The 26,477-nt window shown below is 52.0% G+C and overlaps 1 protein-coding gene and 1 pseudogene across 1 annotated transcript; both read right to left on the reverse strand.

Moving 5' to 3' along the window:
- Window positions 1–559: 559 nt before the first annotated feature.
- LOC137144422 (collagen and calcium-binding EGF domain-containing protein 1-like) lies at window positions 560–15,205 on the reverse strand. Its single transcript, XM_067534729.1, has 11 exons — window positions 14,770–15,205; window positions 11,621–11,701; window positions 9,406–9,458; window positions 8,249–8,383; window positions 7,751–7,888; window positions 7,471–7,577; window positions 6,357–6,465; window positions 4,765–4,913; window positions 4,262–4,297; window positions 2,677–2,712; window positions 560–1,748 (listed from the first exon to the last, which is right to left on the reverse strand). The coding sequence occupies exons 1-11, from the start codon at window positions 14,850–14,852 to the stop codon at window positions 1,560–1,562; spliced, it is 1,116 nt and encodes a 371-aa protein (XP_067390830.1). The 5' UTR covers window positions 14,853–15,205; the 3' UTR covers window positions 560–1,559.
- Window positions 15,206–19,590: 4,385 nt separating this feature from the next.
- LOC137144401 (E3 ubiquitin-protein ligase RLIM-like) lies at window positions 19,591–20,872 on the reverse strand (annotated as a pseudogene).
- Between the last annotated feature and the right edge of the window lie 5,605 nt (window positions 20,873–26,477).

A 26,477-nucleotide genomic window follows, 5' to 3' on the forward strand; every position in this document is an offset into this window, starting at 1 on the left:
AATCCGGGGATCAAAACACCAGCTGCCACCTAGTGGAGCGTTTGGGATATGGCGTTCTCTCAAAGGCCCCAATTCACTCTCCTAGGCCGCGAGTCAGCTTGTGGTTTTAGTAACACTTAGACTGCGACCCGTTGGCTGGAGTTTAGTAGAGAGCACGAAGGAAGCGTCTCCTGGTTCATGTGCTGCTGGTTGCATCAGTGCAGCTACTGTACACTAGTGGATGAAATCCCCCTGGGAGGCAGTGTAGCCTAGTGGATAGACCACACTGGGAATCAGGACAATTGGGTTGCGCGAGCGAGAGAATGAACTTGTTCACGTGCCTGTGTCTCTGGGGCAGGAGAGAAGGCAAAATCAGAGGTGGGGGTTAGGGCATGCAAGTCCATATTCAAATAATTTGCAAAATGAGGGATGCAAAAATGATTCCAGCGTAGATTCACGTCTGCATTTGGCCCATAGGATTAAGGGAAGTAACCTGTATTCACAGTTCCTTAGGAAGAAAGCCCAGGTACAAGAGTGACACCGTCTCTTCCCCAGTGCCCTGTATGTGCAGTGATCTTTCACTAATCGCTCAGCGTTTTGTGTCTCTTTCTACCATGCGGATCATTGGCAGTGAGGCTCTGAGACCATAAACTTCTGTTGTCTGAACTAAAAGCCTCTCTTAACCACAGCTGTCGCAGCCTCTTCACCCTCTCCAAGAGGTTCTGCCATCACTAGACACAGACAAAGAGCCACACAGAGCAGCTATTACCATGAGCTTTCTTGAGCAAGGTTAAACAAAGGGTCAGATCTGAAGTCAGTAAAGAATTCTCCCTCAGACACATCAGCAGGGATCTGAGACGCTCCACACCTGATTCTCCACTCACACTAGCGTAAAATCGGAAGTAACCTCATTGAAATCAACAGAGTGACCCTCATGGAAAACTGGAGGGAGGAGAGAATCAGGTCCCCTGTGTTTTACTCCTTCCTCCCAGCTCATCTGTTAGGATTAGATGGGCAGAGCCCAAAGAGACAATTTTCCTCAGTGACAGGAACACTTGGGAGCTGTCAGTCCTTCCCCCACCTCCAGTTCTTCCAGGCAGCAGCCCTAGAATCACACAGTTTGAAGAAGCCGATCGTCAGATTAAATTAAATACTTTAATATTGCAAGCCAGTTGCTTTCCTATCCGAAAGCTCTGCTGACATTCTCCCTACATTCACCTGGCTATAAACTGTGGGCACAGGCTGAGCTGCTGAGAAGCCAATCCAGGGCTTCCTCCCTGCATCTGGAGAATGTCCATCTCCTTCAAGGAGATAGAAAAGCATCTTTATTAAAAATACACCTTTTCCAGTCTTTCTATTGTTAAAAAAAAACCAACCCAAAACCATGTAACATTCATAATAAATAGACTGTCTGCTCAGGGCAGGACCCCTTCGGCCAATACGCTGCAATGCCTAGCAAACATGGAACATCCCTGGAGTCGCCTGTGTCCAAGGGATGTCTCTGGAGTGTGGGCGACTCCTGAGGCTGGTGGCAGGGGAGTGGCTGTCTGCCACCTGGTCATGTGGCTGAGTGTCTGGGGCTACACCCCCCCCAGCAGCTCTTCCTGGCCGGATCCCCATTCGGGCACTTCAGAGTCCCTGCTGTGGGCAGATGGCATCTCCAACTCCATCCTCCGGTGCCGGCCAAATACCTTCTCTTGTAGTTCAGTGATGTCATTCCTGATGTCGGCCATCATCAGGAGGAGGAAATCAAAGGAGCCCGGTGGGCCCTGGGGGGAGAGAAAAGAGAGGCTTGCTGTGAGTGCAGATCTCTGCCCCAGGGGCTCAGACCGGACTAGCCAGGCCCGACTGGGTTCCTGTCCCGGCCCAACATAAAGATGTCCGGAGTTTCGTTTCCACATGCACCAGGCCCTGACTCAGGGCAATAGAAATGGCGCCATGTCACAGCTGAACAATGCCAGCCTGACAGAGGCTGCGTGCAGGGACAGGACTAGAGGGGTGATAAAGGGCTGGTTGCGTGTAGAAGTGGCTGGCATTCCCCATTTCCCCAGTGCGTGGAGCCAGGAATGCAGGACTCTGCGTGGCTGGGTGCTGCCAGGTACATCCTGCCACCCCACCGCAGGACAGATTTGCTGAGAACAGACTCCAATGGGGTAATATTGTGCCATCACCACAATGCACACGGGTGAGCTCAAGTTGGTCAGATTCTGTGGCCCCGTCCTTGGTATTTGTGAACAGAAAGTTCCCCGGTCACAGAGATCTCTGTTAGCCATTAAAGTCAACAAAGCTACGTCCGTTTACACCAGAGGGGGATATGACCATCTATGTGTACAAATGATTCCTTCCTCTAGGCTTCCCGCTGTGACCCATCTTCTCCCACTGGATTGTAAGCAACTGGGGCAGGGAATGTCTTTGTGTCTTGTCCAGAGCAAAGCACATTGTCGGAGCTCAACGCCCACTAAAATATGATAGATGAATCTCAGGCTGGGTATGTGTGTGGGGGAATATATGTATGTTGCGCGCATCCTTGTGAGACGCACCCAGCATCAGACTAACCTTACATATTTTCTCAGACCCCTGGGGCCTGATTCTCCACTCACTTGCCCAAGAAGCAAGGCAGTGGGGACTGGGGGCCCAGGATGAGGTTTCTGACCCTTGTCTGATACTCAGTGCTGCTAATTGTTTTGCCATTCTTACCGGTGGCCCTCGGGGCCCAGGATGTCCTCGTTCACCCTAAAACAGAAAGCCAAGGTCAGGGCACGGCCTAGCACCAAATACGTTTTGTTTCAGAGCGGGGGATGAGATTTAAATCATTTTCAAAACCATCTATGGGACAGGGGTGCTGAGGGCAGGGTCTGTCAGGTGGGGATAAAGCTGCTGTGAGATTTCTCATCTACGGGCTGTGTTCCCAGATTCTGCTGCTGGGGGATATTCTGTCCTTTGCTATATAACTGCTGTCAGAGTGCCTAGCGCCTGTGCATTGACCTGTGCCAGGCCTATTTCCCCCAACTGAGACTTTGGCCGGCTATTTGTACTCAAAACAAGCTGTGCTGCTGGCTAGAATTCACCACAAACACCAGCCTGGAAGAAGGATATTTTCAGGCTCACTGAAAATAACATGACCTCTGTGATGGGGTGGGCAGGGACCCCCTCCGGCCAGGAGGGGATTAATGAGCCTCACCCTGCTACCCCTGCAGCAGCTGTCAGGTGTGAAGAGGGGAAGGCCCAGCTGAGCTCATGGCTGGGCTGGAAGAAGACCAGAGTTTTGCTGCTCTCTTGGTGAGATCAGCCTGGCTGCAGTGAGGAGGTGGCGACAGCCTGGCTGACTCTTCCGGTGGATGGGGTGCGTGAATCCAGGGCGCCTGACTGAAGGCGTGGCTGTTTGAGGACGCAGGGGGTCCTGTTGTGAGTTCGTAGCTTTCTTGTGCTTTTGGGCTTCTGTACCCAAGAAGGGTGAGACTTCAGCCTGCCTTAGCTGGAGGGCTGACACCCATTGCACTGCCTCCTGCAAGACATGGACTGTCTGCGAGAGGGGGAGTAGCGTCTGACGGGGCCACAAAGGGGCAGCTCAGAGCTGGGTGCTGCCACACCTCAAATGCAGAAAGCCATCTCAGTCAAATCCCACAATCACAGCTGCATCTTCCTGTTGCCCCTTGCATCCTGAAGGTTCCCAAAGGGCTTTAACAAAGTCTACGTACACCGGGATCACTCCCCTACCACTGAAAGGCAGCCACTTCTGGGAGGGAGCGCCTCACCCGTTCCACACGAGCAACAGCAGGTGGACAAGACATTCAGGTTGCAATTTGGGCCACAACGCCTCTTGCGCTCATGCAGAAAGCTTTGCTTCCAAACAGGGGGCTGCGGCTAGAATGGGGCAGGCACTTGCCTCCCATGTGTCATGGCACCTACAGCTGGTTTTGAGACTGGAATGGACCAGTTAGAAAAGTGCATGTTTGATACCATTGGTGAGTGACCCCAGCAGAGAATCCTGGGTCCTAATTTTCCTGATGTAGATGGATCAGAATTGGTTTGCCCTGGTGTAGATAATGACCAGAGAGGCAAGGCCCTGGGGAATCAGACTCGTTTTCTCTGCTATCTCCCTGGCTGTCGGCCACTAAAGGAATTAGGGTCCTCTCACTGGGGATTCAGACACAGAACTGGGAATCAGAGCCATGGGAGAGACTCTTTGTAGCAGGAACCATGAGGTGTAGGTGTCTCACTGTGTGTACAGCACCTAGCACCGTGGAGCAGGCAATGCAGATAATAATGGAAGCCGTGGTACCTTCTGGCCGTTTCTTCCTGGTGCCCCAGGAGCGCCCTAGGAGAAGCACAAGCAGAGAGCTCAGCGCAGGAGCAAACAAGACCATTGCAACTCTGGGTCTGCAGCAAGTGCATGCGGAGGGTAGAGAGCACGGGTGGCACTGGAGCAGGGGCTGAGGGTGTATGCCTGCTAACTGAGAGGTGGGAAGCCACCTCTGAGGCTTGAACAGGGGAAGGACACTGGTGGCTGGAGATCCAGCAGGCGGATCTGGAGACAGGGGAAATGCTGCTGGCTGTGGGTCTCCTGAAGGGATAGGACGTGCTGGTGGCAGTGGGTCTCTGCAGGAGAGGGGGAAGTCATGGACCCAGATGAGGCAGGGTTGGATTGTTTGTCTGGGAGGGGCCCATCCACCAGATCTGGGCAGGGAAAGGATCCATTGACTGATGGCGATAGGAGGCTGCCCTCCGCACTTTGAGGGTGGGACCAGGATGCACGACACAGTGAACGGGGCTGTAGCGACTCACCACTGGTCCCCTTCGTCCGATTTTGACGTGCGCCAAGTCAGGATACGGTCCCATTGGCCCAACATCCCCCCGAGGCCCTGGGACTCCCGGCGGCCCTGGAGGTCCCATTGCCCCTGGACTCCCTTTCTCCCCTGTTGCGCCCGGATCACCTTAACACAGAAAAGGGTGTTTGGTTTCTGAATGAGGCCTTAAAAAAACAGTCACCAAGAGCCTTAATATCAGAGATGGCCCTGGCCCAGAACTCCTGGCCAGAGGGTTTGGCTCAAGTCTTCACAGCAGGCCTAGCCCAAACCCCAGATCCAGCCACTCCCAAATGGGGGAGGCATTTGTATTCTAGATCCTGATCAGAATTCTTTGTTGTGGGTCCATCTCTGGTTAGTATCCGAACTGGATTTCAGCCCCCCACCCCCTCTCTTCCCCTGGGATGCCCTAGAGCTGTGAGGCCAACACGGAGAATGCCAAGCCTGCTGCTCTCCCAAGGGTGTGAACCAGGACCAGGAGGCTGATAAGTGAAGGGTGCAGGTTTGAGGCTGGCTGGGCTGGTTTGCCCAGTGCTTGCTCAGAGAGATGTGTCTAACCCCCACCGCCCTCGGCCACCAGCACTACTAGGTTACCTGCCAAATGGGCAGTGCAGAGGGGAAAAAGAGAGGCCCCCTAAAGTTGCTGCCATGTCGACAGGTGGCAGCGAAGGCCTGGTGCACACTTAAAATGTAGATCAACCCAGCTACGGCACCCAGGGATGTGAAAAATCCACACCCCTGAGCAACCTAGTTAAGCTGACCGGTGTAGACACTAGCTAGTCATCGCCTCTCGGAGAGGTGGATTACCTCTGCCAATGGGAAAACCCCTCCTGTTGCTGTAGGAAGCGTCTGCGCAGCTGCAGCGCCGGCCGTGGAGGCAAAGCCTAACTAAGCGACCTTCCACCCTGAAATGTGCCAAAGGAATCACAGAATGCCATTGGGAGGGGATCGCTTACTGCTGAAATGCAGCCCCCTCTGGGGTGGAACGTAGCCGTCATCCTGCCTCAGTGACGCTGCCATTTTTAGGAAGGGGGTAAAGAATATCCTCACCCCCAGGATGAATTTAGGGGAGCGGGATGTACCACTCCGATCGGTAGGGGGCAGAATTATCCCCCCAGGATTATCTATGCAAGGCTCTCCACTGCCCTCTCTGGAGCATTAAGGTCAGTGTCTTCCTGCTGCACCATCCATGCTGCCCTAGGCCCTGCTCAGTCTCCCCAGGAAAGGGGCAAGCCGTGGCTTTAGCCGCAGGGGAAGTGTATCATCCCACAGCAAGCCCAGAGAGTTAATGTAGTCTGGTATTTCCAGCGCAGTGGGGGATCCAGGCTTGAGAAATTAGCCAAGACACGAGGGTAACCCCCAGCCCAGCTCTTGCCAGAGGTGCCGTGGGACGCAGACTATCCATTGCTCACCCACACGTAGGCGTTACCCCTCCCCTAGCCAGGTTTGTGCAAACAGGATTCTCATTTGGTCTAGAGAAGGAAAACCCAGGCTGGGTCAGATCCTCCCAGGCATACAGGGTCTCCCACCCCCCCACTCCACCCAGTCAATTTCCAGCACCTCGAGATGTACCTGGGGGACCCGGAGGGCCCGGGGGAGGACTGTGTGAGGGGCCTACTGGTTTTCGGTTAATCCTCATCAGTGGCTTCCCACTTTCGTTATCCATGCCGGGGAGCAGCAGCTGGGGAGGGGAAGGAAAGGAAGCCCAGACAAGACTGTAAGGAAGGACTGGCAAGCACTTCTGCAGCCTCATGCACCAGGCAATCGCATGAGAGTGACGCCCAGTGGCAGGGGCCAGGGAGCACCATTTAAAGTGGGGGGTATAGATGTGTCCCTCCTCGGCCCCCTGGCCTGTGAGCACCTACATCCCCCTCCACCCCCAAATCTGAGTGCGGCGTTGCAGCATGGTGCACAGGGTCACAGTACCACTCAGGTTCGGTCTGGCCAAAAAGGAGTCGGGCTGTGGCCTGGGTGGCCCCCCTGGCTCCATGGCCTGTGCCTAGCAGGTTTAGGAGGGAATGGGAACATGCTGCAAAGCACATGCAGCTGGACCTATTAACCAAGAGAGGGAGGACCTCTGGAGAAATGGTCCCGCCCCCTGCATGCCCATCCCCTAATGGGAGTGGCTAGAGAGACAGTCCCGCCCCCTGCATGCCCATCCCCTAATGGGAGTGGCTGGAGAGACAGTCCCGCCCCCTGCATGCCCCTCCCCTAATGGGGGTGGCTGGAGAGATGGTTCCGCCCCCTACATGCCTGTCCCCTAATGGGAATGGCTGGAGAGATGGTTCCGCCCCCTGCATGCCCCTCCCCTAATAGGAGAGGCCAGAGAGAGGCAACATCCCCGGCACATCCTTTAAAAGTAGCCCACGGGCCGTATTCAGCACAGATATGAGTGGGTGCCACCAGACTGACTCCCATGGGCTTGCACCCACTTAGCACAGTCTGAGCGTGGCCCTCAGATCCTTTTCCACTCCTGCTCTAACTTGACTGACTGAGCACGCCCGTGCGGGCTGTGTAAGCGGGGCGAGCACTTCTTCTTTCTTTCCAGCTCCGCCTGGGTGTGATTTGGTGATGGCGCAGCGGTTCCAGGATTCCCTATCGGGCTGCTTCTGCAGGTGCGCCGCAGACAGCTGTCTGAGCACCACCAGGAGATGCTCCAAGGCCTCCCGCTGCGCCATTGTCCCACCTTGTGTCTCAGCTGGGAGATGCTCTGTTTCATGCTGGTGAACTCCTCGCAGGTGACAGAGCAGGCCGGGATGCCCAGCGGGGTCTCTGACTTGCCCGCTGTGGTGCCTGGAAGAGAATGAGGGACCCGTGTCAGATGGCAGCAGGAACGGGGCAGGACAGACCTGCAACCACCTTCAGCCTGGGGTCCATGCAGCTACATCTGCTTGAGCCAGAGCTGATGAGGTCCCCCAGGTTGGCCCGTGCTAGGCCACGATCCCTCTCCTGGTCCGCGGACTCACCGTTGCTGGATTTCAGGCAGGTTGTCCCATTGGATGCCAGGTAATAGCCACGCTGGCAATGGCACCGGTAGCTGCCCGGGGTGTTCGTACAGAGCTGGTCACAGACGGCACCTCCGCTTTCCACACACTCATCGATGTCTGGGGTGGAACAGAGCGAAACGTCAGGGAGGGGCGCGCCAGATGCCACAGAGGCCTCACCAGGGCAACAGGTACAGCAGAAAGGAGATTGACATCATCCCACAGGCCAGGGCGGGGGAGAGAGAGAGACACACACATCCCTTGGGAATGGCGACCCTAAGAGATGGGTCTCCTCCATTGTACACTGGGGCTCATGGTTGACTGTTACCTGGAGCTGCCTTTCCTCCAATGGAGCCCTCCAACTGACCCAGGCTGCTGAAAAATGCAGCGTTTCCATTTAACACACAGGAGCTATTCCGGAGACAGACCGTCTCCCTCCCCGCCCCCCGGCTAAGGGCGGGTATTCTTGGGGGCACTCACCCAGGCAGTACGGGTGCAGGTGGTTCTTGTGGCGCTCTCTGTCGAATCGATAGCCGGGGAAGCACGTGCACAGGACGCGACCGAAGTTATCCGTGCACTGCTGCTCGCACGGGAAGTGGGCGCACGCGTCCGTGCCTGCAAAGAGGGGCAGACGGCGTCTTTGGCTGCCCGGTTAAATGCCCCTCCCCTGCGCCTCACGCTGGGCATCAAGCACGGCAGGTTGGACCGGAACCAGCGCAGCCCTGCAGTGAAGAGTGACCCTCCACATCCCAGCGCCTTCCCCCGGGCCAAATCTTCAGCTGATGTAAATCAGCACGGCTCTGACTTCCTTGGAGAGATGCCGATTTACACCAGTGGAGGATGCGGCCCCGTGTGTCCTCTGCATGTGTAAGTAATTCAGGATTGGGCATGCCCCAGTAACCAGCATCCTCGACCCAATCTCCCTTCCACCAGCTCCCTCTCCTAGCGGCCAAACCCGCCCCCCAGCCTTAAATGGAAAGTGACCCAGTTCCTCTCCCAAGCCCCTCAACCCAACTGCTTCAGAGCTGCACCCTCACACAAAGGACCCAAACCACCCTCTGGCTAGCAGCACCCCCGGTGTCTAGCAAGAGCACAGGCTCCAGCTTGTAATGCCCTGGACTCTGCTGAGAAGCAAGATGGTTCCACATCCTACAGAGATTCGAGCATGAGCCTGGAGCGAACCCCAGTTCCAAACCTCCCTGAACTCTGGGGAAGAGCCGGATCAGGACTCTGCGACCTGGACCCATCTCCAAAATGAAACGGGTGGCCCCTTCCCCCTCCATCGTAGAGCGTAATACAGAGACAAAGCCTTGCCTGCGGAAAGACCACGTGCTGGGCGCTGAAGGAGTGACGTGTGAAAGCAGAGCGCTGCATCACTGCCAACACGCGACGCAAGGAGCACCCCGTCACGAGCCAACAGCTCAAGAGCTTCCCCTCTTGGAGCAGGCAGTGGAGAAGCCTGTCCAAATCATGCATCAGAGTCTCCCACTGTCTTACCAGAGGATAGTATCACCCTGGCTCTTGCCTGACTAGGCGATCCACTCAGCCAGGTGGCTGGCTGGCAGGACCAGTTGCATTAGGGCCAGAGGAGAATAAGTAGGCAGAGAATGATGCAGAATGGGAGAGCGCCTACTTACTTTCATGGATGCACTGGCCCATCACAAACCTATAGCCCTCGCAGCACTTCCTCCTGGGCGAAAGAGAGAGTCACATTATTATTTATTGCATCGTACCACTTAGGAGGCCTATTCATGGCCAGGGCCGCACTGTGCAGACCCAGAACAAAATGACAGTCCCTGCCCAAAAGTGCTGCCAATCTAAGTACAAGACAAGAGACAGCTGATAGATACAGATAGAAGGCGAGCACAAGGAAACGGGGAGATACTGTCGGCCCACAGGACGGGCCGTGGTCTCTGCACACAAGCAGCCTAATTATTGTCAGGTTTCTTGTAGACACTGTGGCAAAGGAGAGCTGTGAGGAGGGACTGGAAGGAGGATGAGGTAGCTTTGCTGATGTTTAAGGGGAGCCCCCCCCGCACGGGATGGGCAGCCTGGGAGAAAACACAGAGGGGCTTGTTTGAAAATGTAACATGTGGGCCAGTCAAAGCAGAATGAATGAGAGACTAACAAACATCCACCCCAAAGCAGTTACGTGGGACAGAAGCTGATTGGGAGACATTACGGAAGCAGGCAGGACCAGAATCCTCACTGCATCGTGCCAGCTTTAGACCGGTGCCGCTCTGCTGAAATCAAGGGAGACACACCCATGAAAGTGGAGTAACAAAGGGGTGACTCAGCAGTAGTCTTAGCTGAACGCTGAGGCCAAACTCAGAGGTGCTGAGCCCCTGCTGCTGCAATCGACATCAGTGGGAATTTAGCCTGAAAGAAGGACTGTAGGAGTTGGGCCTGGTTCTATCATTTACATGGTGTGAGATTGTCATCTAGAATTCCTTACGTTGATGATGATTTGTAACTGAGATGAGGGTCCTATTGCATTAGGCACTGAGACACAAAGAATCTACCACCCCAATAGACATGACGGACAAAGGGTGTGAGGGAACAAGGTCACACAGCAGATATAGGGCCACAGCAGGATTAGAACTCAGCTCTCCTAAATCCGTGCGTTAGCCACTGGACCACACTACCTCTTTAGTAGCTATAGAACAGCTTCAGCCCTCAAGCACTTTACAAGCAGTGAGTTCACTTGTCTTCTCTGCCTTTACCTTGCTCCAGCCTCTGGCTCCAGCGTCAGCCAAAGTTAAGGATGACATCAAGTCACTTACTGGATACCTGCACCACAATTGTTCCTTCTGAGCCAGTGCATGGGATTTTCTCCTGGACCTTTCCAAATGCATTCAAAGCAAAAAATGCTGGAGGGTCTGCATTAAAAAATGCCTTTGCAATGACTGGAGGCTGCTCTCCTCGTACCATTTTTGGTTCATATACTCATAGACTCTAAGGTCAGAAAGGACCACTATGATCTAGTCTGACCTCCTGCACAACGCAGCCAACAGAACCTCACCCACCCACTCGTGTAATAGACCCCTGACCTATGGCTGAGTTATTGAAGTTCTCAAATCATGAAGCCCATCAGAGGGAAACTGGCCACATCTGGTGTTCAGATGGGCTGTCTTGAAAAGATACACGGTTTGGGTTCTGACACTTCAGACCACCTGTTTCTGGTGCAGGGCTAAGGATCTCGATAGGATGATATATCACACACGGCACCTCAGTGCAGAAAGCCCAGGCTGGGAAAGAGATGGACTCATGCCCAAGAAGGTTTAACTGGCGAAGCTCCGGGTAAGGAAAGTAATACTGTGAGTGTTTATGGGATCTTTTATCTGTTAGTCTCAAAGCCCTTTACAAATATTATCTCATTCAGGCCAGATCCTGCATTCCTCACACATTCAAACTCTCCATAGTCAGTGGGCCAGACTCTCAACTGATGACGATCAGCGTAGCTCTGCTGGAGTCCTGGGAGCCATGCTGATTTACACCAGCAGAGGATCTGCCTGGGAGTTGTGAGTGTGCAAGAAATGCAAGGTCAGACCCCTTTTGCTGTAGTTATTATCCCCATTGTACAGTTATGGGGACCGAGGCAGACAGAGTCCATGGTGAGAGAGCAGAAGAAACAGAAATAGAACCCAGGAGTCCTGACTCCTGCTCCTCCTGCTCTAACCATTTGATTACACTCTGTCACAGTCAGTCTGTCCTGAGAGCTGTGTCCTGTTTGTTCATCCTCATTGTAGGAAAGAACAAAGCCTTCTAGATGCCCCCCAGTTTGAAAATCCTTGGGGGCCGATTTACACCCCCTTTTCCTGCTCTCAGCTTCCAAACAGGGTCATGACTTACCGTAAGCATGTGGCTGGGGTCCCACCTGCTCCTGTGCAAGAATATTCCACTGTCAGGACTTTATTCTCAGGACAAGATTCACTGCAGGAAGGATGAAGGAGGAATTTAAGACTAGTTTGTTCCGTGAAGACCAGATCGCAGGCTGCCTGGGTTCGTAAAGCCACCTCATCCCGGCCCACCTGAGCTCCAAAAGCACATGGTCTCGGGTGTGGAGTCACAGGAAGCCCTTAAGATTGTATTTGTCAGAATTAACTTTCCCTCCAAACCAACCACGTCACAGGCAAGTGCCCTGGAATGTCTTTTAGTTAGTCAAACTGTTGCATTGGCTAATGAACAATCAAAGTGATTGCCTGCTAATGGCCAGCACGAAGCCTGGAGCAGCAAATGGCTGTTGTTCTGGAGGCACAAACACATGGAGTTGCCAAGCCTGGGGGGGAAGGGGTAGCTGGTCTTTATGTTACTGTGGTGTTAGTTTTTCTGTTAATAAAACCTAGCCCCAGGGCATGGGGAACCGTTGACTCCCGAGTGAATGGATTGTGCATGTCCGGAAAGGCAATTTGTCTTTGACTTTGAACGCTCCTGAGTTTCAGTATGGGTTCATGTGTGTATCTGGGACCAGGAGGCGGAACAAGCTGAGAGTGGATGTGCGTGTCTTTGTGAGTGTGTGCATCTGTGTGTGCAGCAGACACCCGGCCAGTGCTGTGAGCCCCAAATGTTCAACAATCTGGAGTCAATCCCCCCAGATTCATAAAAGAGGCTTTAATATCATGAGGTTTGTTTGGTGTTTTTAAGTAATACATTTGGGGCACTTTGTATCTGCCTTCTGCCTTTCTCAGCCTGGAGGGTGCCCTCAGGTCATGGTTCCAAGCTTTTCTCTGCTAGAATCTTACTTTATTTAAAAGGAAAGCTGAGTCTCATCTAATCACGTGACTCGGGGAACTAGGGCCTTAAACAAAACATCAGATATTGCGAGAGTTGGCAATGCCACACGGGGCCAAAGTCATCCCTGGCATGGCTCCGTTGATGTGCTGCTTCCTCCACAGCTCACAGAAACCTCCCTGAAACTCTCTCTAAACCCCACCCAACCAATTTTCTCCTTTAATTCTGAAAGTCACTAAATTCCCCCTTCCAGGCAACTGTTAAGCCCTCTGGCTGGGCTCCTCAGTAACTGTCTGAGCCAGCTGCAGCAGTAACAACCCCGCAAGGGGGGGAGGGTGGGTTTAACAGTGGCCTGAGAAACCACACAGGCTCATGATGCCGTGCAATAGTTTGTGAGCTGGGGAAGGCTGAGCGTTCCTGTGTCATGGGGTGGAGAGGAAATTGTCGTGCCGCTGGGGGTAGGAGATTTGGCAGCGCTGGCCCCATCACCACAACAGGGCATGTCTGAAACATCTCTTGCAGGTTTTTTGTTTTTTTTTGGACAGGCAGACAGAGCTGTGTCACTGCTTCCAGTTAGCCCATTGTGCAACACCAGGAAAAAACAATTTACCAGGCGGCTCCAGAGACTCACAGGAGAGGATTTTAAGGTCAGAGCCGCCGCTGGTGTACGTTGGCATGGAGCCGCTGAAGGCGACAGAGCTATTGTGTCCATTTACACCAGCAGAAGACCTGGCCCTCAGCAAATACTTTTGTGCTTATGTCCTTCGTTCAAAATCATTCTGTTCAGACGGGCTGTCTGTCTGTCTGACTCGTAGATGAGAGGGATCTTTCTCCCTCTTATTCTGCAGCACCGAAAATGTTAACAAAACAGATAGGCCTGGTCTGAGACCTCTCTCTTATCCTTAGTCTGACCCTGGTGTGGTCCCACTGACTGTAAAGGAGTTATGCCTGATTTACACCTGCGTGAGAAGAGACTCAGTGCCAAAACCTGACGTCCTTACTCAGAATTCCCACAGGGTCGAATTCGGACCTGATGTAAGTGGATGCAATGTCAGTGGAGTCAATAGAGTCAGTCCTTCTTAAATCAGGCTGGAACTCAGGTCACCGACCTCAATTACAAATGCTCAACTTGAAGGGCTAAAGAAAGGTGTTTGTGTGCAAAGCCGGTTCCAAGCCCACCTTTCGGGGGGCAAGAACCACAGGGCCCTGTGATTCTTCCTCCATGTGATGGGCAAAGACAGGGGGTAATCCAGCCCCTGGAGTCTACAGTAGCTTCGGATTATAAATGCTTTGGGGCAAGGGATGTCTTCAGACACGTCTGTACAGCCCTTAGCCCTGTTGGGTTCAGTTTATCCCAGTCTCCACTTGTCCACGTTAAAAAGCGAGCACACCCATGGGCACCGTGTGACGCTGACGCTGTCGGGCCAGAATGAGCTGCATGGGGATAGGACATGGATCCCTCGGCTGCCAGATCATTAGTTCAAACCTGGCCCAGGTTGCTAGCCCTGAAAGTCATTTACCAGCTGCGGGCTGCTCAGGGGCCTGTGTGAAATGGGTCCAGCTGCTCGGGCACAACTGCCGAATGCTATTAGCGCTAATTGGCAGCCCCTTGTTGGCCAGCACAATAGCTTGCCTCCCCGCTGGAGGAGTGGGGAAGTTCGCACTCCCAGGGCCCACGCTGTGCCTGCCCTGGAGACAATCAGCGAGGACTGCGGTCTGCAGGGCTATTTGCAGAGCAGCACGAACTGAACCTTTCAAACAACCCCCCCCGGACTGACATATAGTGACAGCGCGGCATACGGTCCCGGCCTGGCACCGCAGGGGAGCAGGGAGGGGCACCGGCAGAGCTGTCGGAGCGACACTTTGGCCGTTTATTCTCATGAGAACTAAGCCCGCCCCGGTGCAGGGGGGAAAAGCCGAGCCGAGCCAGCCCAGCCCGGGGGAGCTGCGGGGACGCCCCAGGAGTTCAGCGCCTCTTGGGACGAGGCGCAGCAGAGATACCTGCGCCAGCGAACAGCGGGGCCTCGCCACGGCGCCGCTCCCGCTCCGGGCACCGGGGCTGGCTGCGGGCCCAGCCCGGGAGCTGGCGGAGGGGGCCCGGGAGCTGGCGGGGGGGGGGGGGGGGCCGCTCTGGGGATCGTGCCAGGGCCTTGCTCTCCCCGGCACCCCCGAGCCGCCCCGCCGCCCCAGCGGGAGGGAGCCCAGCGCTTGCCTCTGCCTGTGCCCAGCTCCCGGCCGCGCCGGTTCGGGGACCCCCCCGCCCGCCTCACCTCTCCCGCTCCGCGGCGAGCGGCGGCAGCATCGCGGGCAGCAGGGAAGCCAGGAGCAGCTCGGCTTCCAGCAGGCGCAGCATCGCCCCGGCCCGGCTCCGGCCCCGGCTCACAGCCGGGCCATGCGGGACCCAGCCGGCAAGGGGCGGGGGGGGGGGGCTCTCCCGCCGCTGCTCCGGCGGCCGGGGAGGCCCAGAGCGGAGTCCCCCGCGCCGGGTGCCCCCTGCCCGGCAGCCGGGCGCTCGGACGCGGCTCCCGGGACCGCCGCAGCACCGCCGCTCTCTCCTGGTCTAGCCGCCTGCCTGCGCTGCGGCCCGCCGCGAAGGCTCCTGTCCCCCTGGCCCCGAGCCAGGGTTCAGCCCCTCCTCGGATCCCTGCCCCGGCCGCCCCCCCTTTTCCTTCCTCTGCTGTGTCCTGGGGCCGAGTAAAGAGCCCAGCCGCCCTCTCCTGGTGCCAGAGGCGGCCGGGAACCAGCGAGTATTGACACCAAGGGGGCAGGTACGGCGGGGGCGCTTCCAATGCCATGGAGAGTGGGAGCGGACCAGCAGGGCCACCCCGGCGAGTGTGCGGTGCTCAGAGACCAGGTAAGGGGCCGAGTAAGGCCCTGGGAGGGAGAAGCACACTTCCACCTCGCCAGAGCAGCGTAAAGGGCTCTTTGAGTAACTGAGAGTCGCACCCGATTTATTCACCCAGCACCAAATGGTGCTGTGGAGAGGAATGGACTAGGAGGGGCCTGATTCTCCTTTTCCCCCTGGTGTAAATCAGGCCGATGTCCCCTGGAGTCAGTGGAATTACACCCCTGGCCGCGACATAAGTGACAGGAGGCCTCACCCCTCACTGCTGCATTGCCAGCCCATGGCGCCTTGGTGTCCTATGGCCTGATTTTTCTCTCCAGGCAGGACAAATTAAATACAAAGCTCCGCAAGCTCAGGCTCTGAGCCCCTGGCCAATCACTTTAAACTAGGAGACCAGGATGGCAAACATCAGCTCACTCCTTCCACCAGCCAGCAGCACACAAGGGAACTCCCACCCCACCACCACCCCATGGGCCAGCTGCAGCCCCCTACCTCTCTGCAAAGGTCAGTGGAATCAAATGGGCCCCCCTGCCCTTGAGATGAGCCTTGGCTATTTGGGACAAGGGATGGGAGGGTGTTCCAGTGCCCCTGGGGCCCTGGTGGAGAATGGCCTGCCAGCTGCCACCCCTCCTTTCCCTTGAGGAGGATCTAAGCATCACTCTCTCTGAAGTGGGGGAAGTTTCTTCTCTGGAGGAATGTAAAATAGGTCTGAACAAGACATTGGGGTGCTGTAGAGAACAATGGTGTGCTGGGAGGTCAGCTGAATGGGCCCGATTGACAGCAGGTGTAAATCAGCATCACTCCATGGACTTCAATGGTGCAAAGCCAGGTTATACCAATTGAGGATCTGGCCCCTGAACATTTATGGGCCCGATTCTGATCTCAGTTACACCAGTATATCTGTGATCAGCTGCAGGACCTATAGTCTCCCCCTTCCTGAAGCTGATTGTGACATAAGCAGTGTTTACATCTGAAGCTATTTCAAGATCACAAGCAAACATTACAAACAGCATTGGGGAAGGTCTTGGCCATGTTCCTTGTTGACCTGTGCTGCTGGCTTTGGCAGAGCTGGGATGAGTTCATGAACCTTTCCCCTGTAGCTTAAACCCAGGGAGGGATCCTTAACAGGCGATTCAATTTAAAAACCAAACAGACTTGTTTTGCAAGCAAATGAGTAATCTGTGCTGTCTAGTCAGGACAAAGGGGACAATTCTGCCACCCACTGCATAGGTGTGAGCCCTTCTGCAACAGAGGGGGGCTGCACTGATTGATTCATTGGGCTTTTTCTCTCGCCCTCGCCATGCACCTCTTTTTTTCAGTTTCCACATATTTGCATCTCACTCCACCCACTATCAGCTCTGTGTTTGCCTCTTTGCTCATTCTCTAGCCTAAGTAGAGTGTGAGCCTGATAAAGTTTGTGAGCAAATCGAACCTGCGTGCCCATGGCTTTGAAATTAGGCAAAAGGAGTTCCTGCATCCCTACTCACAAGCAAGTTCATTCATCCCCAAGAATTTTGTAGGATGAAAGATCTCTCTCCACCAAAGGAACACCAGGAGACTGTAGGCTGAAACAAATTAAACTCATCTCAGAGAAATCTAAACCGGGAGCCTAGGGATACTGTCCCAGATTAGAGAGATTTGGGTGTGGTATAAATGCCAGTAAGAGATATTATGAATCTGTGGTTCTCAACTATTTCCATAGCATGCACATAGGTACATCAGAAAAAAGTTACCAGACTTCCCTTCCATAAAATTCCTTATCCCATCCCAGCCAGCCATTAAGAATGGGGGGAGATTATGCCCCCTATCATGTCTTCATGACCCCAGGCAGTTGCAAGCCCCATGAATGAGATAAGTGAGATAAATAACCAGGACCTTATGTCCACACTGAGGGAAAAGCTCTGTTTATGAAATCTAAAGCAGGGGCCTGCCCCTGCTCCCACTGAAGTCAGCAGCTTTCAGTCAAAGCAAGATTGGGTTCCCAGACTTTGAATCTTGGCATCAAAGCAGATCTTAAAAAACAAACCTCAAACCTGTGCATGGTTCATATGTCATGCCGGGGCATGAGGGGGCCTGTTTAGAGCAGAGGCACTGAAGGTGGGGGGGAGAGTAGCCTGCTACACAGACAACAGAGCCGTGTGGTTTTGCTTTTCTGTTGTGGTGCTGGATGCAACAGAGGTGGCAGGAATGCCAAAAGCTATCTGGGGCCAGATCCTTAGTTGTTGTAAACTGGCGTAACTCCATCAAAACCCTCCATGTCTGTAGGCTAAAGCTCTGCTTGAGGTAGATGAAGTAGGCATGTGAAATTTCAAACAGGGCAGAATTGGAGAGCAGCTTCACAAAGCCATGAGAAGCATGTGTGGGAACTTCTAGTTGCCCTCCTGCTGGCTTCTCTTGAAGATCAATAACCCTATTTTCTCAAACTCTGCTCCCGCTGAGTCAAAGGTGAAACCCCCAGAGACAACTGGCAGCGTTAAGCCAGTGCTTAACCCCTTGGAAAATCCCACCTTTCACAGGGAAGGAAAATAGGGCCTTTCTGGATTTGGAACCAGAACTGTAAGGACAGATATGGGTGCTGAAATCTGAATCCTGATCAACCTCCTGCATCCCTGAAATTTGAAGGGGGCTGGGATTTGTGGCCCTGGTTTCCCCCAACCTCTTAATCAGAACCACAGTTCTAAAGAAAGAGAGCGGTTCATCTGACACCCATATCAGAGCTGTCCCCCAACTCCTGAGATCTCCATTGCGTTCCACTCCCCAGCTCAAACTTCTGCAGCGGAATTCTCCTCCTTCTGCTTTTCCCCCTCACTCTGAACACGGCATTCTGGAGAGAACTCCCAATCAGAGAACGATCAGTCTGACCTGGAATAGCCGGCAGGCTGTCCCACAGCCACTGTCCCTTCTTTCTGGGATGTAGTGTAGTGCGGATTTGGAGGTAGCCTACGATACCAGAGTGGAGATGCAGTTCTCAGCTGAACTTCAGGTGGCACTGCTGCCCCATTTCCTTCTGAGGAACAGCTGATTTCTAAACACCAGTGGCTTATTCAGAGGTCTTTATCAATCACGTATTGACCAGCTAGAAATGCTGCAGAGCCACCCTGGAAACTCCAGCCTTTAACTGGTCAGATGATGGCTGGTGCACGTGGGTGAATGAGTTCTTAATCCTAAAATGATCAAGACTTTTTTTTCATGATACGTGGTTGATGGAGCCGGATAGTGCAGAGATTGGGGGAGGAAGCAGGGGTGGAGTTTAAGGATTTGATTTCTGATTGCTGGTCCAAACCCAGTGCTCAGAACAACGTACGCCCTGCGAGTATTTGTACTAAGAATGCACTAAACGTTTCTAGGCCTCATAAGCTGCAAAGTATTAGTGTCTGCAGCATGGTTCTTGTTCATTTCCTTTTCGCTATTTCTTCTTCTTCTTTTTAAATCTAGATCTGCTTTTGTGAAATGCCCCCCCCCCGGTGCAGGGGATTTCTCAAACCAGCATGTAGACAGTCTAAGGGTTCTATGCTGTTCTCTGGTGTAGGGACATCGTGAGCTTATGCCCAAGGGAACGAACGAGGCTGGATTTGCTCAAGGCAGGGTGGCAGCATGCAGGGCTCAGAGCTGCAGCAATTTTTTAATTCTTTTTTTCTAAGCACGGTACAATTTTAATTCTTAATGCATTAGTACAACAGTGCACTGGACAAGTACCGAGCTTCTACAAAAAGCTTTACAGTTGTAGAACAAAAATGTGATTTTTTTTTAATTTAAACAAGCATAGGCAATTCTTATACTTCCACAAGATAAATATCCCGATTAAGCTATCAGCTCACTCTAGAGCGTGCCATAGTGATGGGCTGGATGGAGACAGCTGTACAATGGGAAAAGGGCAAACTTTAGTGTTATTTGCACTCACGTGTCCAAGAATACCCAATATGAAAAATTAACTAAAATTATTTTGAAGGGTGCAGTGGAATTAATTTCATTGTTCAGTGGGATAGCTGGGTTTGTTTTAAAAAATCCACTACGAAGCACATGCTGTAGCTGGGATGACTTCTCAGATAAGTTCCTAACAGGGAAGTGCTGAGGTCTTCAAGATTCACAATGCATTGCGGGGGGGATGGGGAAGGAGCTTAACAGTCTTGATGAAAAAAATAGAGAAATTGTAGCAAATAGGTGTGTTTGGGCAAATAAAACTGTTTTGAATTCGAGACACTGAAATTGAATAGATCTGGAGACTCTATTTAAAGAGATTCCCATTTTAAAAGCTTTAATTCTGAGAAAATGTTTCCACGAGGGAAGATTCAGTCTAACATAACTTTACATTGAAGCACCTCTCAAAAAGTGGCCATAATGAAAGTGACTTTGTTGCCCATCACTATTACACCAGCTGTTCAGCGACAAATTCAGATCTCATTTAGACAACGCTTTCTCTGTTACCAGATGCTAAGACTGCTCTACGACAAACAGGACAAATGGAATTTTCTGATAACCAACCATCAATGCAGTGGACATGGTACTCATGGGAGCAAGGCAGTTTACGAAGCTTGTTGCCTTCTGTGTATTCTGTAATACAGACACTAGAGGTTTTCAGAGCATCGCTTTCATCAAAATTCCTCCACGCTAGGTTGTCAATTTGTTCTTTGGTGAGTCCTCTTGGCTGGTCATCATCATCCTCATTTAGTAGAAAAAACTGAGCTAGGCTAAGAAATGGTAAAGAGCCACTTTCTTCAAAAGTGACTGATCCACTAGTATTCCGACCTTCCCGGCTAGCACCGGATGTTGAACCTCCTTCATTACTAGTTTCATATACCTCCCCTGAGCTACCTTCAGTACTTTCACTGCGTGAACTAGTACTACCATCATCACCTCCATTCTGAAGCTAAGGAACATCTACATTTTGGTTTGGGACTGGACCACTAGGATCTGCATCACCATCACTGTACATATAGTAGTTTAACTCTCCACAACCTGTCATTATCTGCCTTAGAATGGTCTGAATTGCAACTGATGTCGTCTCATTAAAGCCTGTGTTTATGCTTCTACAAATAGGAATCCTGATGGTACTGACATAAGTTCTCACTCCAGCCCGTTCTGAATCAGAGCTGCAGCAATCCTGGGCAGGTGAAATATTCCATAAAGGGTCAGTTAAAGTTAGTGCAAATTAGAGCAGCCACTGGGCACCTCTACACCTTGTCTCTGGGTAATCTCATCTGCAAACACACATTCAGCTATCATATCCATGCTAACAACTCACAGATCTACCTCTCTTCTTGAGACCTTCCTCCTTCGGTCCAAACTAAAATCTCAGCCTGTCTCCTCTGACTTCTCATGGATGTTGAGCCATCAGCTTAGTTCAAACACAACCAAAACAGAGCTCCGAATCTTCTCCCCCTATTCCTCCTTTCTTGATCATTAATGTAGACCACACCACCATCCTGCCTGTCACTTACTTCCGTAACCTGGATGTCATTTTCGACTCGGCCCTCTCTCTCGAACTTCACAACCAGGATGTATCTAAATCTTGTTGATCCTTTCTGCATAACATCTCTAAGATACAGCCTTGTCTTTCTAGCTAAAACTCCTGCCCAGGCTCTTCTCATCTCATGTCTCAGTTACTGCAACATCCTCTTCTCTGGCCTTGACAAAGGCCATCTTGCCCTGCTCATATCCATTCAGAATGCTGCGGCAAAGATCATTTTCCTAGATCGCCACTTTGATCATGTCACCCCCCGCTTGGCATCCCTCGCCTGGCTCCTCCTTCTGTATCACTTTCTCTCATGCTGCCCCTCACACATGGCTGGAGTGCCCCATCCCCTTCCGCAAAGCCGCCTCATTGTCCTCCTCCAAATTTCTCCTTAAAACTCTCCTTTGCCATAATGCCAACACCTACAAGAAACTTGACAGGGCTTAGGCTGCTGGTGTGCCTATCATACTGTCTCATTGTTTCCTTGTACTCCTCTGTCTGGCTGTCTGTCTGTCTGTCTGTCTGTCTCCCCGGGCCCGCACATGTGGGGGGGGGGGGAAGGTACACTTTACCATGGCCCAGAGGCCCTGTGGGGCCTGGCCCAGGCTGCAACCCCCATTACCATGAGGATAACATTTCTCATGGCTCATGAGATTGTACGTATGGGATGAGGGATTGTGGTATGTGTTGGGTGGGGCCCATGTTACAGGTTTGTACTGGGCCCGAAAGAATTATGCTTGGGCCCTGCTGTCTCCACCTGTCACTTGTCCTGTACTTAAGTTCTGTGGGGCAGAGGCTGTCTGTTTGTTCCGTACACCGCCTGGCACAATGCGGTACAGGTCCCTGACTGGGGCCCTGCGGTTCTACCACTATACAAATAATAAAGATGACGATCACTGGCAGCTCAGCAGTGTTGCCAATTGCACCGTTGCGACTGACCAAGCACAAGCTGCAAAGGAACCAGAGCATCCAGACCAGCCATCGCGTTTTGGGCACACCCAGCATTCCCTGCAAATGTGGCCGGGCCCATGGGGAGTCACACCTATCCCGTGTTCCCACCCTGTTGCCCTCCATAATGCCTGTGGGATATAACATCTGTTTGCACCTCTCCATGTTTTTGGCTTGTTCCGTCCTGGCTTTGCATGGACCCATTCTGCAGGAGGAGGCATGAAGGCACCAGCAGGGTGGGGATCATGCTGTGTTGTGCCCTCACACTCACACTGCAGTTGGTGCGATGGGGGGGTGGGGGGGTGACCGGCCTGTCCTGTGGCCACTTCCAGCTCAGCTCCGGGCCTGTGACACATGCCCGCACCTTCGGGTGCTCAGGGGAGGGAGGGGGAGAAGACACTGGTGTGTTTGTGACTGTGCTGCTTTTGATGGCTGAATCCTTTGTTGCCTGGTTGTTTCCTTTGTTGACTTTGTGATTTTCACCTAACAGGTGTGTGCTCTCGCTCTCTTCTGCCTTCCTCTAGATTCTTGAGCTGGGAGTGGGACAGGCCTGGTTCCTTAGGGGAGTTGTGGGGAGGACCCTTGTCAGTTCCACCACATTGCTTCTGTCCCCATTCATAAAGAGGTGCACAGATCAAAGGGGAGGGGAGGGGAGAAGCAATGGGTCCTGGAGAGGCCCAGGGAGATAAGGAGAAAGCTGAGTATCCTTGGAGGACAGGGAGGGGGCACTCAGTGTGTCTCTTGTTAGTAGTGTCTCCTGTTCTGCTTTCTTTTTCAAATCTCAGGAGTCTGGGAGATGGAGGGATGGCAAACTGGACCCTTAGAAGAAGCCAGAGTCCCCTCCCCACCCAGTGAGCCAGGGGTGCTAGCGGCAGGGTGAGAAGGGAGGGAGTAGGAAAGACTCAGTACCTACCCTAGCAACTGGGCTGTCTCTGCTTGGATAATTGGGCAGGGCCTGCTGCACTCCTCAGCTTCTGCCACACAGAGTCGTCTGATGGGGGCTGTTGATGCCCCCCCCCAGCAGTTAATTTTGGAGGTAACATCCTGTTGAGATACACGGAGCTATTGTTTCAGGCTGTCTGCAGACTCAGGCAGATACTGCTGCATCGGTTACATTCAGGTCACATTTTGGAGCTTTTCTTCAAAACCATGATGGCTAGAAAAGCACTTTTATTTGTAATGAAAGCTAAAATTCTGACTGTCACATGATTCCAGGAACTGGTGCCCTAGACACTGGCTTATAGAGTCTATGTCTTTGTCCAGCCCTGCCTTGGACTAGGACTGCTGTTGAGACATGGTCCCATATTTAATACAACAATCCCTAAACCTTGCAGCAGTGTCATTTTCAATCCCTGTCGAGCTTAATTGCATCTTCTGTTCTCCAGTGCCTGTCATGAGTAAGTCTCTGTCTCCGTTGGAGATGTGGAAGTCCCATTGTCTCTGCTATTAAATGATTTCACTGCTCTTTTGCTTTCTGATCTGCCTCCAAATCCTATTGCCATGGCCTACGCAAGGCAGGGGTTGTTCGAAGAGAAACTGGGGCCTTTTGGGGACTGTCAGGGAGTGAACAATTCATAAAAATTTCACTCAGTGACAGGGGAGACCGACTTTTTGTCTGTTTCCTTTTGTGAAGGGACGGAACACTTGTCACAGAGGAAGCTGATGGTTACAGAGTAACAACCAGAGGCTTGTCGTTTTCATTTCCGCTGGAGTTATTTCAGCCTCTCTTCTCTCTAGCCCTGACGAAAGCCTGACTGATTGATCATCCAATCATAGAATCACAGTTCCACCCATATATGTGTCTGAGCGCATATATATATAAATATATATACACACATGTACTGGTTTTACTTCTTCTTTTGTCTGCTGTGTGCTGTTGCTGGTTGGGGGATGAGCAGCGCATTGTTGATATTTCTATTGCCTTTCGCCATTCCCTGATAATACATCTTGGCAAACAGAGTCAACTGACTGGTTCCTGGATGTGCTGGATTATTACGCCACAACCAGGAAGCTTGGAATGTGTTTGACTATTCAACAAGAGCCTGATCCGACTCCCATTGTCTTTAATGGGAGCTGGCGCAGGCCTTAGATTGGCTCGTTAGTGACTCATCAAGATCCCTTATCCACTTATTTCAAAAAATCAAACCAGTGAAGCTTCTAGTTAGACCCTTAGTTCCAGATTGTGGAGTCCATATGCACATTGGCGAGCACTTACTCCTGTGAGTAATCCTCTGGACTTCAGTGGGCCCTGCTTGAATGAGCAACTGCTCAAGAGGCAGAATCAGGGCTTTACAATTTGCCCCTTGGCTTATAGCATCTGCAACCAGTGGTTCCTGTTAGTTATTTTTAATCTTCCCTCATGTTCTACACCACTTTGTTGTACCTTGTCTCTGTTTATACTGTAGGCTCCTTGGGGCAGGGACTGTATGATTGTATGTTGGTAGGGCACCCAGCACAGTGTTTTGATCCTGACTGGGGTCTCTGGGCGCTACTGTAATACACATTAATGATTTAATAATAATAATACTGTAATAATAATAGCTACAAACTAACTGCTGTTGGATGAGGGTCTCCACCTCCTATCTGGAGCCATCAGGACCTCTCACTGTTATCCTCTGTCAAACAGCCCCACAAAACAAGTCATCCTGGCCTCCCTCCTTCTAGATGTGATGGACCAGATGGAACTTCCTTCAGAGCCCATTAATACAGCTCCTTAATTGGTCAGGGGAGGTCACTATTGAGTGGCAGGAGGCATTCCCTCCTCCAGCCCGTGGCGTTGACTTTGCAGCACCTCCCCACCCTTCCCTGCTTGACCAAGGAGCAAGAAGCCCCAGTGACCTTGGTGTGAGTCATCGGAAATGGGAATCTTGTTCAGCGGGTCTGAGTTGAGACAGGGAAATCCAGAAACAACGTGCTCCCCAGTAGTTGTTTAGCTCGGAGACTCTGAGGCCAGACGGGAGCATTCCAATCATCTAGCACGAACTGCATAACGCAGGCCAAGGAATCTCACCCAGTAACTTCTGCATCGGGCAGAAGCCTTCAGATTGTTTCGTAGTCTGGGCCCGAACTGAACACCTCTCTTCCCATTCGCTAGCACACAGACCACACACCTGCCCTTCCCCAGCCGGATGAATCCTCTTCCCTCCCATCCCCAGTTGCACAGACCATTTCCTTTCCTACTCATGGTTACCTAACACCCTGAGGCGACAGCAGCTGTGAACACATAACATTAAGACTAGGTAATGTACCTGTGCCTCCTAATGCAACACAGCAGCTGGAAACAAAGAGGCAGAGCCAGCACCATGTGACTAGCCAGCTGTCTAAGGACTCCTCAGCAAATGATCCGAGGCCCAAAACAGTTCTTTTACCTACTTTGAGGCACTGTGGCCCCAATCCTGTCTTCTGATAACCCAAGACAAACCTGTGTCACTCTCTTGGAAGCCAGTGGGGTTTGTGTCTGAGCCCAGGGTTGGGCTAATCGGGCCAGATTCTCATTGAACTGTAAGTTACTCCCACTTTAAGATTCTTTATGCTGCCAATATTATTATTACTATCATTTATTTGTATTGGGGTAGGATTTAGGAGCCCTTGTCATGGTCCAGGACTCCGCTGTACTTGGCATTGTACAAACACAAAACAAAAACAGTGTAAAGGGTCCTCAGTGTAAATCATAGAATCAAAGGACTGGAAGGGACCATGAGAGGTCATCTAGTCTAGTTCCCTGCGCTCATGGCAGGACTAAGTATTACCTAGACTGTCTATGACAGGTGTTTGTCTAACCTGCTCTTAAAAATCTCCAATGATGGAGATTCCACAACCTCCCTAGGCAATTTATTCCAGTGCTTGGTTCCTTATTTTTAACCTAGCCTTATGACAAATCCAAGTTATTTTCTTTAACCATTTCATCTGAACTCCCAAATTGCAGCCACACTGTTTATTTCTGATCACATCAGCACAACACTTTTGCACATAATAATTATTATATATATATATAATGGCTTTAACCCAGGATGTGTCCAAAGCAATTTAAAAACCAATATGCAAACAATGCACATTATTATTTCATGTTCCACAGCGCCCAGCAACAGTCTGCAATTTAGGACAGGAAGTGACAGATCCCTTTACTTTCCTGCATTGAATCTGTACGGCTGATTTAGGTTGTCACAATACAATTATCTGAGGTGCTGCTTGGCCAGGATAATGGGGATAACAGGTTTAATTTTACAAAAGACTCTGTGGGACCCTACTGATTACAGGGGGTCACAATGGCCATTAGCACCAGGCTGGGGCTTTAATTCAGAACTGAATCAAAGAGATGAGTTCTCCCAGATGGAATTGCCAGCACCACTTCCTGCAGCTTCTTGGCTTTTCCTTGGTCATTTCACATCCCAAATACTGACCTGGCCTGATCCTATGTTGCTTATGAGAGCCGAAGGCAAGCATGCAGCACAAAAATGGGACGGCTTTGGGCTTTGTTCTTTTCAGAATCAAATGATTCTCTGGAAATTGGGTTAAATGTTTATGTAACTTTTTGGATTTTGCTGTTGGTTATGGAGGGTCTCTGGGGTTGAGAGCCCCAGTTGTCTGGTGGACTGTCCTGATTTTGAGGGAATTCTCCTGATTTAGGGGTGGCAGACCCATGACCTGGAAGTTGGGCTTGGAAGCCTTTTAAAATGCCCTGAAATATACTGCGGGCTGGTGCAATACCCTGTGACGCTATATCATGACATGAT

The sequence above is a fragment of the Emydura macquarii genome, unplaced genomic scaffold (genome assembly GCF_026122565.2).
Source record: "Emydura macquarii macquarii isolate MOO-44397 ecotype Brisbane River unplaced genomic scaffold, CSIRO-AGI_Emac_v2 contig_3451, whole genome shotgun sequence".
NCBI classification, from domain to species: domain Eukaryota; kingdom Metazoa; phylum Chordata; order Testudines; family Chelidae; genus Emydura; species Emydura macquarii.

Bases quoted from the DNA above. Each gene is read 5' to 3' on its own strand.
- LOC137144422 (XM_067534729.1), bottom strand. From the start codon at position 14,852: ATGCTGCGCCTGCTGGAAGCCGAGCTGCTCCTGGCTTCCCTGCTGCCC. The intron at 9,459-11,620 runs GTAAGTCATGAC...TCTTTCGCCCAG, and splicing joins ACCCCAGCCACATGCTTACG to GAGGAAGTGCTGCGAGGGCT. The intron at 7,578-7,750 runs GTGAGTCCGCGG...ATTCTCTTCCAG, and splicing joins CTGCCTGAAATCCAGCAACG to GCACCACAGCGGGCAAGTCA.